At 36.7% G+C, this 12,183-nt stretch overlaps 2 protein-coding genes across 2 annotated transcripts in view; one reads left to right on the forward strand and one right to left on the reverse strand.

Annotated features, from left to right (window-relative positions):
- The first annotated feature begins 647 nt into the window (after positions 1-647).
- On the forward strand, positions 648-3,783 carry LOC128552467 (uncharacterized). Its single transcript, XM_053533506.1, has 2 exons — positions 648-1,160; positions 3,682-3,783. Exons 1-2 carry the CDS (start codon positions 648-650, stop codon positions 3,781-3,783), a joined length of 615 nt encoding a protein of 204 aa, XP_053389481.1.
- A 167-nt stretch (positions 3,784-3,950) lies between these two features.
- The window catches only part of LOC128552468 (protein mono-ADP-ribosyltransferase PARP14-like), a gene marked incomplete at its 5' end in the record, with an annotated part of 68,967 nt that continues 60,734 nt past the window's right edge, over positions 3,951-12,183 (reverse strand). The window contains 3 exons of the mRNA XM_053533507.1: positions 3,951-4,004; positions 4,411-4,553; positions 10,791-10,894. Of these exons, the coding sequence (XP_053389482.1) occupies positions 3,951-4,004; positions 4,411-4,553; positions 10,791-10,894 (301 nt within the window). The remainder of the gene's footprint in view (positions 4,005-4,410; positions 4,554-10,790; positions 10,895-12,183) is intronic.

Here is a 12,183-nt window from a genome sequence, read left to right on the forward strand (position 1 = left end):
ATATGAAAATGTACAAATTAATCCTCATTTGTCTGAAAGCCAAATTACTGAAATTAAGTCGCTTATAAAACAATATCAAGACATTTTCACAGAAAGTCCTGGAACGACGAATCTTGTAGAACATAAGGTCGAACTTACAACCACAGAACCTGTTAGAGTCAAACAATACCCCTACCATATGCGAAACGTAATGAAGTTAACCAAGAGGTTCAACACATGTTAAACGCTGGAATTATTGAACCTGCCACCTCTGCATACAACTCCCTATCGTTATGGTGAAAAAGAAAGATAATACAAACAGATTTTGTATTGATTTTAGGCGGTTGAATTCTATAACTAAATTTGATACGGAGCCTATGGGAAATGATGAAGATATTCGGTCAAAACTTCATGGAGATAAATTCTTCACAAAATTAGACCTCAGCAAAGGTTACTGGCAGATTCCTGTCGAGAAGCAATCAAGGCACTTGACAGCCTTCACAACATCTGAGGGAAGTTTCTAGTTCCGAAAAATGCCATTTGGTATGATAAATTCTGGTGCTACATTTAATAAAATGATGCGAAAATTATTGACAGGATGCAAACATGCTGACAATTATGTGGACGATATTTTAGGTCACACCATAACGTGGGACACACATGTCTCAATGTTACAAAATATTTTTAAGAAGGTTAGAGATGCAAAGCTTACATTAAAACCATCAAAGTGTCTCATAGGATATGATAATGTTTCATTCACTGGGCATAAGGTCGGAAATGATCAGCTGGAGATGGAAGATGATAAATTAGAGCGTATAAAGAATGCAGAAGAACCTAAGACTAAGAGACAAGTGCGGAGTTTCCTTGGCCTAACTGGTTATTATAGAAAATTTATAGCATCATACTCCGAAGTTGCAGCACCACTGACCGACTTAATCAAGAAAAGGAAACCTAATACTGTAGTATGGGAGGAACAACATGCCAAAGCTTTTCATACTTTGAAAACCTTGCTTACACAAGCACCTATTTTACGGTTACCAGACTTTTCACGACCTTTTATATTACAGTGTGATGCTTCAGATACTGGGGTTGGAGCAGCACTTCTTCAGAGGTATGAAGATGGACAATTTCCCATAGCATATGCCAGTAAAAAATTGCTCCAAAGAGAGAGGAACTATTCGGTAATTGAAAGGGAATGTTTGTCAATAGTTTTTGGTGTTAAGAAATTTCAGAAGTATTTGTACGGCAGTGAGTTCATCCTACAGACTGATCATGCCCCATTGAGTTACATACAGAAATGTAAAGTAGAAAGCTCAAGAATTATGAGATGGGCATTGTTTTTGCAGTGTTACAGATTCAAGATAGAATCTATCAAAGGAACAGAAAATGTATGTGCTGATTATTTAAGTAGACAATAATGGGTTATATACGTTAGGTGTAACAGATCTTTAAAAAAATCAATCAAGAAATAGTAAAAAGAAAAAGAGATGTGTTTACAAATTATTCTTCATGTTTATGAAAAACTGAAAGTATTTTCTTGAGAAGGGGGCTATTTGTCAGAATAATTTGTATATTTAATATATTGATAACGTAACACATAAGCACAGATAGTGTTTGACTCCCTTTTCATGTTGTCATTGCTATAATTATTGTTGAATTGCTGTAATTAATAGATTTTGGGTCATTTGTCGCTGATTTGGGTTCATTATATAGATAGCTGGATCCCAGCATCACACAATATGTCATATACAAAAGTTAAAGGGAACCAGATATTTGACAGAGCAAGTACTCGTTGTAAAACGTTATGTTTAAATTTGGACCAATCAGAAACAAGTTCTAAAAATAGCACGTCTGCTGGGGTATAAATAAGTAGATGGATGACAGAGAGCTCATTCGGTATCCAGCGGTTGAAGAAGACACATCGAGGATTCAACTAATAATTTATCCCAGTACCTTGATAAGGAGACTATTGCAGTAACCCTGTCAGGGCGGATAAATTATTAAAAAGAAGATTTTGGAAGTTTATAGACTAAAGAAGAGTTGCAGAATTTCAATAAGGTTTCGAGCTATAGGGCCAGCGCATAGGAGTTTTACCTTAAGGGTAGTTGATGCTATATACGATAGCATATATAGGCTGAGCATCGGGAAGCTGAGACAGAGACCAGAGTTTGGTAATCTACTGAGATAGTAGGAGAGTTCCAGCTTATAGACGGTTCAGCATTATTGGCGAAGTACAGACAAGGCATCGGGGATAATACCTATATGGTAGTTGAATGCTATATATGATAGCATATAGGCGCTGAGCATCCAGGAGTCAGGGCAATCTTATAGAGTTTGAGAGGACAGAGGCCGAGCATCTATGCGATAGGACTCGTATGTTGTTGATTCAAAGACATTGTCTGACGGGAACTTCAACAAAAAGACCAGTCAAGTATAGAGTCTCCAGCCTATAGGAGTTTGAGCTAATCATTTTTAATTGAAGAATGTTAGTTTGAAACATTTAGTGATTTGCCTGATTCCTGAAATTGTCTAGCTCATAATAAGAAATCATTTACGAATCATTGGTACACGAATCATTTAGGCAAGGTAGCCAGAGGAAAATTCTATATCTGAGATATTTGGTCTCACCAGCTTTACGTTTTAACAAAGGACATTCTACATCGTTTGTCAGCTAGTCTAAGACATAGTCACCTTAGCGATTGGACCCAAACCATTGTTCAAGATACTAAAGGCGTAGGCACTTCCCTGGGTCATATAACCAGTATCCTGACAATGACTTCGAAGATGGACTTAGTGACCTGGGATATGTAGTGCATATGTCCTATGTATTAGGTTAACAAATGATGCAAACCCTTTTACGAAATTCATAGAAGAGATTTTGAAGACAATGAACCTATACAATTTATACAATTTAAGCTATCTTATTTACCAGTATGACCACTTCAGTGTGACCTGACCTAGGACTACGTGACCCGGATCATATTGTCAGAATGTTGACTTAATGAGATGTATAATTTGTGCCAGTTTAAAAATCCTGACTAACAGTTTAGACAATAATAGAGTGGACACGAAGAAAATCCATTTCACCTCGACCTACAGGTGAGGCATTCAATCCTTGCGTGTATCAGTGTCTACACTGGGCACGTTAAAAAGAACCAGGCTGTCTTTTCGCAACGAGCTAGGCTAAGTTAGCCGGACAAGCCTGTATCTGATTTCTCTGTCGTGGGGGCTTTGTCTCACTCTGTCCCTCTGGTCAGATCGCTCTGTGTCTGTACTAGTAGAGGATGAATTATGCGCCCTGTGTGGCTGCATTTGAACTATGTAAAACGCCTTTGAACGTGAAATTGATCATGAAAAGGGCGCTATATAAATCTGGTATAATAATAATAATAATATGGTCCGGACAAGAATTTAAGCTAGTTGACCTTTGACCTTCAAGTGTGACATGTCCTTGGACCTATTAAAGTGAAGTGCATAGTGCGTATGTACAGTAACTCTTGTATTTTACCTTGGATGACCCAATTTCAGTTCAGACGTTCCTTGTTGAAAAAAAGGAAAAACAAACGTGGCCTCCGATGTGTCTTCCAAGTTTTTGTTTTGATCTGATATAGAAAATCAGTGTTTGACCGAATGTGACAAAGATTTGACCAGATCTGATTTTATACAAACATAAGCTTAAACAATGCATATTGGTTTGATTAGATAGAAAACTTGTTGCTGTTCTTTTATCACGTAACTCCTGACCTTGCCTCCCTTGGCCAAGTGATTACGGGCCTTGAATTTAAATCACTTGGCCTTCTCTGATGTGAGCTGGAGACCTCATTTAGATTGTAGAATTATCCATGTAAGAAAGCCACCCAATTACCTTACGAACAGTAGGTAATTCTACTCATGTGCCAGGTAATACCTGACACAATTTGGTCTCCCTCCACCAATAAAAGCTGGAAAATGCGACATATGACGAAGTAACCCTAAACCAAACTTATCAAAACTTTAATCACAGAAAAACCAGTTTCAAACTCGACCTGAATTTTACAACGTCAAACATTATGACCAGTTCAGGTAAATAGGTGTCTCCCAGAGTACTTTAAATGTTATATACATTTGATGTTGAAACCTACATGTAGCATTTGACTACATTTTGCCAAGTATCCCATGTGTACAAAAATTATCATCAGACAACAAGCACTAGGTAATTACAATAGATCATTTAAAACACTTTGTGCTACAGAATGTAAATATATAACATTGCATCAATGTAGGTATATAACTATGGATTTCGGTGAACTGTATTATACAGGAAAAGCCAAACAAAAAATGTTTTGATTTGTTTTATAATAAAACATAACATTTACACTGAAAGCCGAAAGGACACGGTCATAGATTTATGAGCACTCTTTCATTCGTTGCACTCTAACCAGAAAGTTATACCTCAACAACAGTAAAACCAGCACCAGCAGAAGCCACAAACTGTTGTGATACATCTTGATATTCTTGACTTGAAGTCGGTTCTACCACAACTCTAAGATATTCAGGTATATCTGTCCAATGTGCTGGTTGTTCAAAGGCACCCTCTGAAAAACAGTTAAGTACATGTACATGCGATTACACAAAATAAAAATCAAAATTTGTAAGCAACTTCCCCAATACTTAATAATTTCATTAGCTTAACAAATTAAGGAAATACTTAATATGTGTTCAGCTTAATAATGTACTTGCGAGACAAAGCAACTTTGTTCTGAAATTATCAACGAAGTAATTCTTATACACTCCTAAAGTTAAACTAGATGTCTGTCCATAGTACACAAGTGCCCCACTCCTATCACTGTACATGGTTTCGTGATTCTAGGTGAAATATTTTTAAGATATGTGCAACACTAACGTTTAAGCACTCGTGTTTAAAATTAGCGGTAGTCAGATAATATGGGCTGGAGTATTCAGAGTTAAAATTGTTCGAAAACATGGCAAACAAATGTCTTTTTTTTATTCCTTCAAACATGCAAAGATGTCTGTAAAACCAAATATTTTATGATGCAAGAATAAGCTTTGAATAGATCAGAGTTGCAAATAATTATGATTAAAAAAAAGATGTTGTCTATTACAATCTGCTGAGTAAAATAACGTGATAATCATAAAAGCAATTGATTTTGACTTCAGATTAAGAAGAAAATTGCTGCAATTGTTTGCTTAAGGCTGCAAAAACTGTCATAAAGTTTTGGATTTTGACTTATATTCTATAGCAATCGGGGCACGGAACAGTTGTGCGCTGAAAAGATATAAACCATTTATTACAAATATCAGAAGACACATACTAAATATAGGATATTTAGTAGTTTTGTTACCCAAACCTAAAATGATTTATTCTAATTTTAAAATCTTTAGTAATTTATCATCGCAAGAGAAATCGAAAGTACTCTTCTTTCCCCATTGTGCATCTTGCTAAGGTAAGCTGAAAATTATTAAATTTTATGAAAATAAGGAGGGCTATTAATTGGAATAACACTGCTTTGTTTGGAACAATTCGTTGGTAAACAACAAAAGGGTAGCTGCAAAGAATCAACCCACGAGTTAGGTTAGAACTATCCCTCTTGAGGCAAAATTGTAAGTTTCATGCGGTAAAAATTCTTACGCCATCGCCTTTCTAAATTGTTTGGAAAGAAAGACAGGGCTTTTTCTAGGTTTGTTTTGGGGAAAAAAAGCCCCTGGTCAAATTGGGAATTTTTTACGCGGTTAATTGTCAAAACTGGGAAAATGTATCGACAAATCAAACGAGTTCTTAACATTTAATTATGTTAGTTTAAAACATACAATTTCCGTTTAGGGGCAGCTTTATATGGTTATGGTCGGTGGAACAAATAAAGCAGTCCGGAAGATGGGTGTCAGATGCATACAAATCATACATTCAGTCAATTTAGGTCCGCAGAAGGAGTTTTTTGTACAGTTAAAGGTTGTTAATATGGTATTTATTTTCCACGAATGTATCCAAGTATTCTGTACATTCAATCATTTGTATAGCCGTGCAGCAGATATCGCATCATGGGACTGGGTTTGTTGGTTAAGATACATGTAATTACTGGCATTTTTGTTTTGTTTTCCGAAAGTAGTATGTTACATTTATGTATGAAGACAAGTATTCCCAGGTATCACCGTATGCGGTATTCCATATTATCGCTTGCTGTGAAGTATATATTGAAGCTGTAAACTAACAGCTTCCGAGTTGTTGCAGATACACCTATATTGTGGTTGGTAGGGTCACCCATTATAAAGAGGGCTTTTCCAGTGGCAAGGAGGAGACCGAAAGGCAGCAGTCTAGGTTTAAACGCCAGTCTCTGGTGGCAGGGGTATGGCGGTCTAACGCTTCAAAGAACACGACAGAAGCTGTGTACCCTACTGAATGTGGGAGACTCGCATCAATACTTAGTTTTACATGTTGGTGGTAATAATTTGAAAAACACACTAATAAAGGAACTTAATGATGTTCTTGTCAGACTGGTTGCTTTTATTAAGCAACAGTGGCCATTAGTTACTTTTAAATGGTCAGAAATACTGCCCCAAGAAAGGGGCCATGACACGAAAGGGTTGTTATCTGCCCGGAAAAGGCTTAACACTTTCGCTGTTAAGGTAATCAGACAAAATTGTGGTTTCTATCTGCGTCATTGCAGTCTCCTCAAAGTTGTTGAGGTTAATTATGTTAAAGACGGGACATATCGCTATTTATCTAATTTAAAAGCGGGTAATTTGATTGTTTTGGATTTTTACCGCCTTTTTTCAACAGTATTTCAGTTATGTAACGGAGGGCAGTTAACCTAACCAGTGTTCCTGGATTCTGTACCAGTACAAACCTGTTCTCCGCAAACGGGCAACATGCTATTTATCAATGACATTAAAGTAGGGTTGCAGAGGCAACAACCATGTTTATTATTTATGCAGAGAATAAACCCATGCAGAAGACTGTTAGCATACACCTGCAAGCTACTGGCGTGGACCCCCACCCCCCAACACACACACACACACACACACACACACACACACACACCCCGCGCCGAATGGCAATCAGCTTTGGCAGAAAGGTCACCATGCTTTTTTTCGGAACCCGGTTTTTGGCTGTTTTGCTAAAAAGGTGTCATAGTGCTATTTTGCGGCGCCAACTAAGTACTAACATGAACAGTAATTTAAGTGCTTGTGAATATGTATAAGAGTAGGAGTATGGATTAGCTGCAGGAAGGATTTGCTGTCATTCTGTGCTATTTTAAACAAGTTAAGCCACTTTATTTTGCCGAACATATTGACAAACAATTTGTGCTGATTTTAACAGAAACTATGTTTGTTTCAAACAATTGAAGATAAAGAACTATACACGTTGCTGCTTTATCAATCATTTCGGAGAATAAGATATTCGTTTTGCATGCAAAAATGATAAGGTATGAAATTGGCATTGATGTTTGTTTTATTGTTTTGTCCATTACTACGCAGAATAACCAAAAGAAACTCAATTGTATGCAGTCAGAAAGTGAACGGTATAACAGTTATCCAATTTACAGACAGGGAAGAAGGCGGGGCAAACTTTCTAAAGGCTCACATGTATACTCTATAGGCCCTACAAACCCACTGAATCCCGCTTTCTTCCCTGTCAGTTATTTTGTCTGCCAAACAATGACTATACAAACAACAAAAATGTGCAAATTAAATTGAAAAATCAATATTCAATCATTTAATGTAAGTATTTACCTATTTCTTTACTTAAATAAAAAAGATTTCAACATTTATTGGTGTTCGCCCAACCTGCAAAAGTTCAACTGACTTCAACTTGATTTTTTTTCTTTGGTTTAAGGTTTATAAAAACTGAGAACATAATCTAGTAATTAGAACTGTTTGGGGCATTACTGATTCAAGGGCTTCTAGGGTTTTATTCTTATTTCTACTCCAATTAATTGTATGCGGGCAGAGATATTGTGCTAGTGGGTTACTTATGAGGGATTCTGACCCAATACGAAATTATTTTAGAATCAGCACATGATGTCAAATCATTTTGACATTCTTTCACTGAAAAAATACCTATTAGACATTAAAATTTGCTGCTTAATGGAAATATTTGCAAATGAATAGTGTGTTCAAGGATCCGCATACTAGTATCCAAATCTTTTCTGTCTGTACATCCTGTTTAATTCTGCATTTTCCATAAGCAAAACATAATTAACTCTATGCCGTTTGTCTTTTTTAAAGACCTCTCTTGTTTCTGATATCATGAGTAATATTAAGCACTGGAAAAGTATTTTTAGTTCTGTAGGAAACACTAACCAAATGCTATGATTTAGTATTTCTGGTCCACGTTTTGGTGAATTCTATATCTTAACAGCATGTCATTGTAGTGACGGCGGTCAGTAAACCTTACCAGTCCGTAAGACCCTAGCCCAGTACATGCTTATTCTCTGCAAGTCTGGTAAGAGTGAGGTTGGGTGCGCACCATAAACCGGTTTAAGCTCCCCAGTGGTGTTTTTGCCACTGACCGTTCCAAGGCGGTGCCCCACTGTGTTCCTTTGTTTGTTCGTTTTGTCCTGATGTGTTGACTTTGTGTGTGTGTGTGTGTTCCTTTGTTTGTTCGTTTTGTCCTAATGTGTTGGCTGTGTGTGTGTGTGTGTGTGTGTGTGTGTGGTGCACGCATCTGCGTGCTGTGGGTTTTGTTTTGAGGAGGCTGCGTTTTTGGTGCGTGGCATTCCCTGTTTGATATTTGTCTTTGTTTTTTTTTAGTCAGAGGCGGACAAATGACTTCAAACACAATACTAAATTTTTTTCTGCCTGTTCATATTTACCTCTGTAAAAACAAGCTGTATTTTTGACAGAATTTAAATAAGTAAATAATAAATATTGATAATAAATTAACAGCTGAACCGAGTCACAGTATCAGTCACAGTATCATCTGATCCCAATAGCAATATCAGCTGATCCGAGTCACAGTATCAGCTGATCGTAGTCACAGTATCAGCTGATCGGGGTCACAGCATCAGCTGATCCTAATTACAGTATCAGCTGATCCTTATCACAGTATCAGGTGATCCTAGTCACAATATCAGCTGATCCGAACCACAGTATCAGCTGATCCTAATCACAGTATCAGCTGATCCTAATTACAGTATCAGCTGATCCTAATCACAGTATCAGCTGATCCTAATCACAGTATCAGCTGATCGGGGTCACAGTATCAGCTGATCGGGGTCACAGTATCAGCTGATCCTAATTACAGTATCAGCTGATCCTAATCACAGAATCAGCTGATCCGAACCACAGTATCGGCTGATCCGAGTCACAGTATCGGCTGATCCTAATCACAGTATCAGCTGATCCAGGTCACAGTATTAGCTAATACAGGACACGTATTAACTAATCCGAGTAATAGCATCAGCCTATCCGTGCCACAGTATCAGCTGATGCGAGAAATGTTTCAAGCTGATGTGAGTAACAGTATCATTTGATCCGAGTCATAGTATCATCTGACCAAAGTAACAGGTGATCTGAGTAACAATCTCAGTTGATCCAAGTGACAGTATCAGTTGATCTAAGTGACAGAATCTGTTGACCTGAGAGACAATATTAGCTGATACGAACCACAGTATCAGCTGATCCGAGTCACAGTATCAGGTGATTCTAATCACAGTATCAGCTGATCCGAGTCACAGTATCAGCTGATCCGGGTCACAGTATTAGCTAATACAGGACACGTATTAACTAATCCGAGTAATAGCATCAGCCTATCCGTGCCACAGTATCAGCTGATGCGAGAAATGTTTCAAGCTGATGTGACTTACAGTATCATTTGATCAGAGTCACAGTATCATCTGACCAAAGTAACAGGTGATCTGAGTAACAATCTCAGTTGATCCAAGTGACAGTATCAGTTGATCTAAGTGACAGAATCTGTTGACCTGAGAGATAATATTAGCTGATACGAACCACAGTATCAGCTGATCCGAGTCACAGTATCAGCAGATTCTAATCACAGTATCAGCTGATCCGAGTCACAGTATCAGCTGATTCTAATCACAGTATCAGCTTATCCGGGTCACAGTATTAGCTAATACAGGACACGTATTAACTAATTTGAGTAATAGTATCAGCCTATCCGTGCCACAGTATCAGCTGATGCGAGAAATGTTTCAAGCTGATGTGAGTTACAGTATCATTTGATCCGAGTCACAGTATCATCTGACCAAAGTAACAGGTGATCTGAGTAACAATCTCAGTTGATCCAAGTGACAGTATCAGTTGATCTAAGTGACAGTATCTGTTGACTTGAGAGATAATATCAGCTGATACGATTAATAGTATCAGCTCATCCTAGTCAACTGGTCCAAATAACAGTTTCAAATCTGAGTATCAACTGATTCTAATCACAGTATCAGCTGATCCGAGTCACAGTATTAGCTGATCTAAGTAATAGTTTCACTTGATCCGTGTAAAGGTTTAAGTTGATCCAAGTAACAGTCAAACTGGTTTCATTTGAGCCAAGTAACAAGATTAATTATTCCAAATAACAGTATTAGTTGATACGAATCACAATATCAGCTGATCCAAGCCACTGTATTAACTTATATAAGTAATAGTTTCGTAGATCCAAATAACTGTAGATCTATCAGCTGATCCGAGTAACAGAGTCAGCTGATTCGAGACACAGTATTAGTTGATGCAAGTAATACTTTCAATTGATCCAGAAACATCTTTTGCTTGACAGAAGAAATCAGATTATACCGACGCATGAAAATTTAATTGGCAACAATAGTCAAATGTATTCTTGCACTAATTAATCAATTACTTACGCTTCACTAGATCCCTACGTAAAACTGTAGCAACATCGCACACATAATCCTCAGGGTACTCTTCCAATGCATTGAAATCCAGCACATATTTGACTCTATCAACACTACAGGTTAAAAAATAAAACGTTTGAACCAATATTGACAAAACATTGCAAAATACTTTATCATGAGTGAAATAAAGCCATTGCATAAACTTGGTTATACTCAAATGTAATATAGCTTAAAATTACGTTGACGTCGTTTTATGTATAGGAGACGTTGATGGAATTTACTTGGTTTATAGTAAGCAGTGAAAGAATAAATTTTGAAGTGATGTGAAGTATGTTACAATTGTGACTTCAACATTTAATTTCTTAAACTCATTGAATAAAGTTGATAAAATTCTCGGCAATACCTCGCATTATATTATTTTATTCAACTCGTTTAACAAATTCAAGTCGCAAAGACATTCACTTAATATTCTCAAATTAAAATTCCAACCTAGATATTTAGATAGTTTGCTATTCACTAAGGCTGGTGGAAATATGTCAATCCAACCTGCACTGACCAGTAACTGTATTTTTTCATAAATAGGACATTGACCCCAGTGACTCAAATGTTTTTTTCTTATTTAAAAAAGTGTCATAATGACCCTAGATCGCTAATCTGAGTTACATAAATTGATAGTTGGCCACACCTGGAAAATATCTGTGAAACTATTTTGAAATCGAGCCAGAGATTATATACATGAAAAAGTGACTACCTCCATGATGCCCGCATTTTTGACATACTGGAATAATTTGACCATACTTGGAATAGGATCACTGAAGGAACATTTCCTTTAAATTATTTAAACTAGCTTCATAGATACAATAACAGTATATAAAATGAACAAATATTCTGACCACTTTATGTAAACAAAGAAGATCCTTTACTGGGCTTTTCAATGATTTGGCTTAGCAACTTAAGTTTGTTACAAAGTTATATTTCATCCTTGAATTTAAAAAGATAAATATAGGTAATCAAGTTTCAAACATTCTGACAAAATGTGATGGAAAATAGAATAAAAAGTATATCCTCTAGAGTATTAACGTTGTTTCTGATTGAACCTAATGACTTATCATTCGACCTCCGTCATCATTTTTGAACCTGATCTAGATGTCATTTGAGACAAATAGTCTCACAAAGATTTATGTTGATTAAATAGAAAATGTTGCCTCCAGAGTGTGAAAATAGTTATTTGACGTAGAAACCTTATTTTTTTTCTTGAAGGGACCAACTGCCCTTACTTGAAGAAATTCAAGTCAGAGTATTTTTCCTTTATTATTTTCTTTTTGTTTAACATCACACCGATCCAGTTACATGTCAAATATGGCAAGCTTTCGGCTTTTCATGGTGGAGAACGACTCAATGT

The sequence above is a fragment of the Mercenaria mercenaria genome, unplaced genomic scaffold (assembly GCF_021730395.1).
Source record: "Mercenaria mercenaria strain notata unplaced genomic scaffold, MADL_Memer_1 contig_2826, whole genome shotgun sequence".
NCBI lineage: Eukaryota > Metazoa > Mollusca > Bivalvia > Venerida > Veneridae > Mercenaria > Mercenaria mercenaria.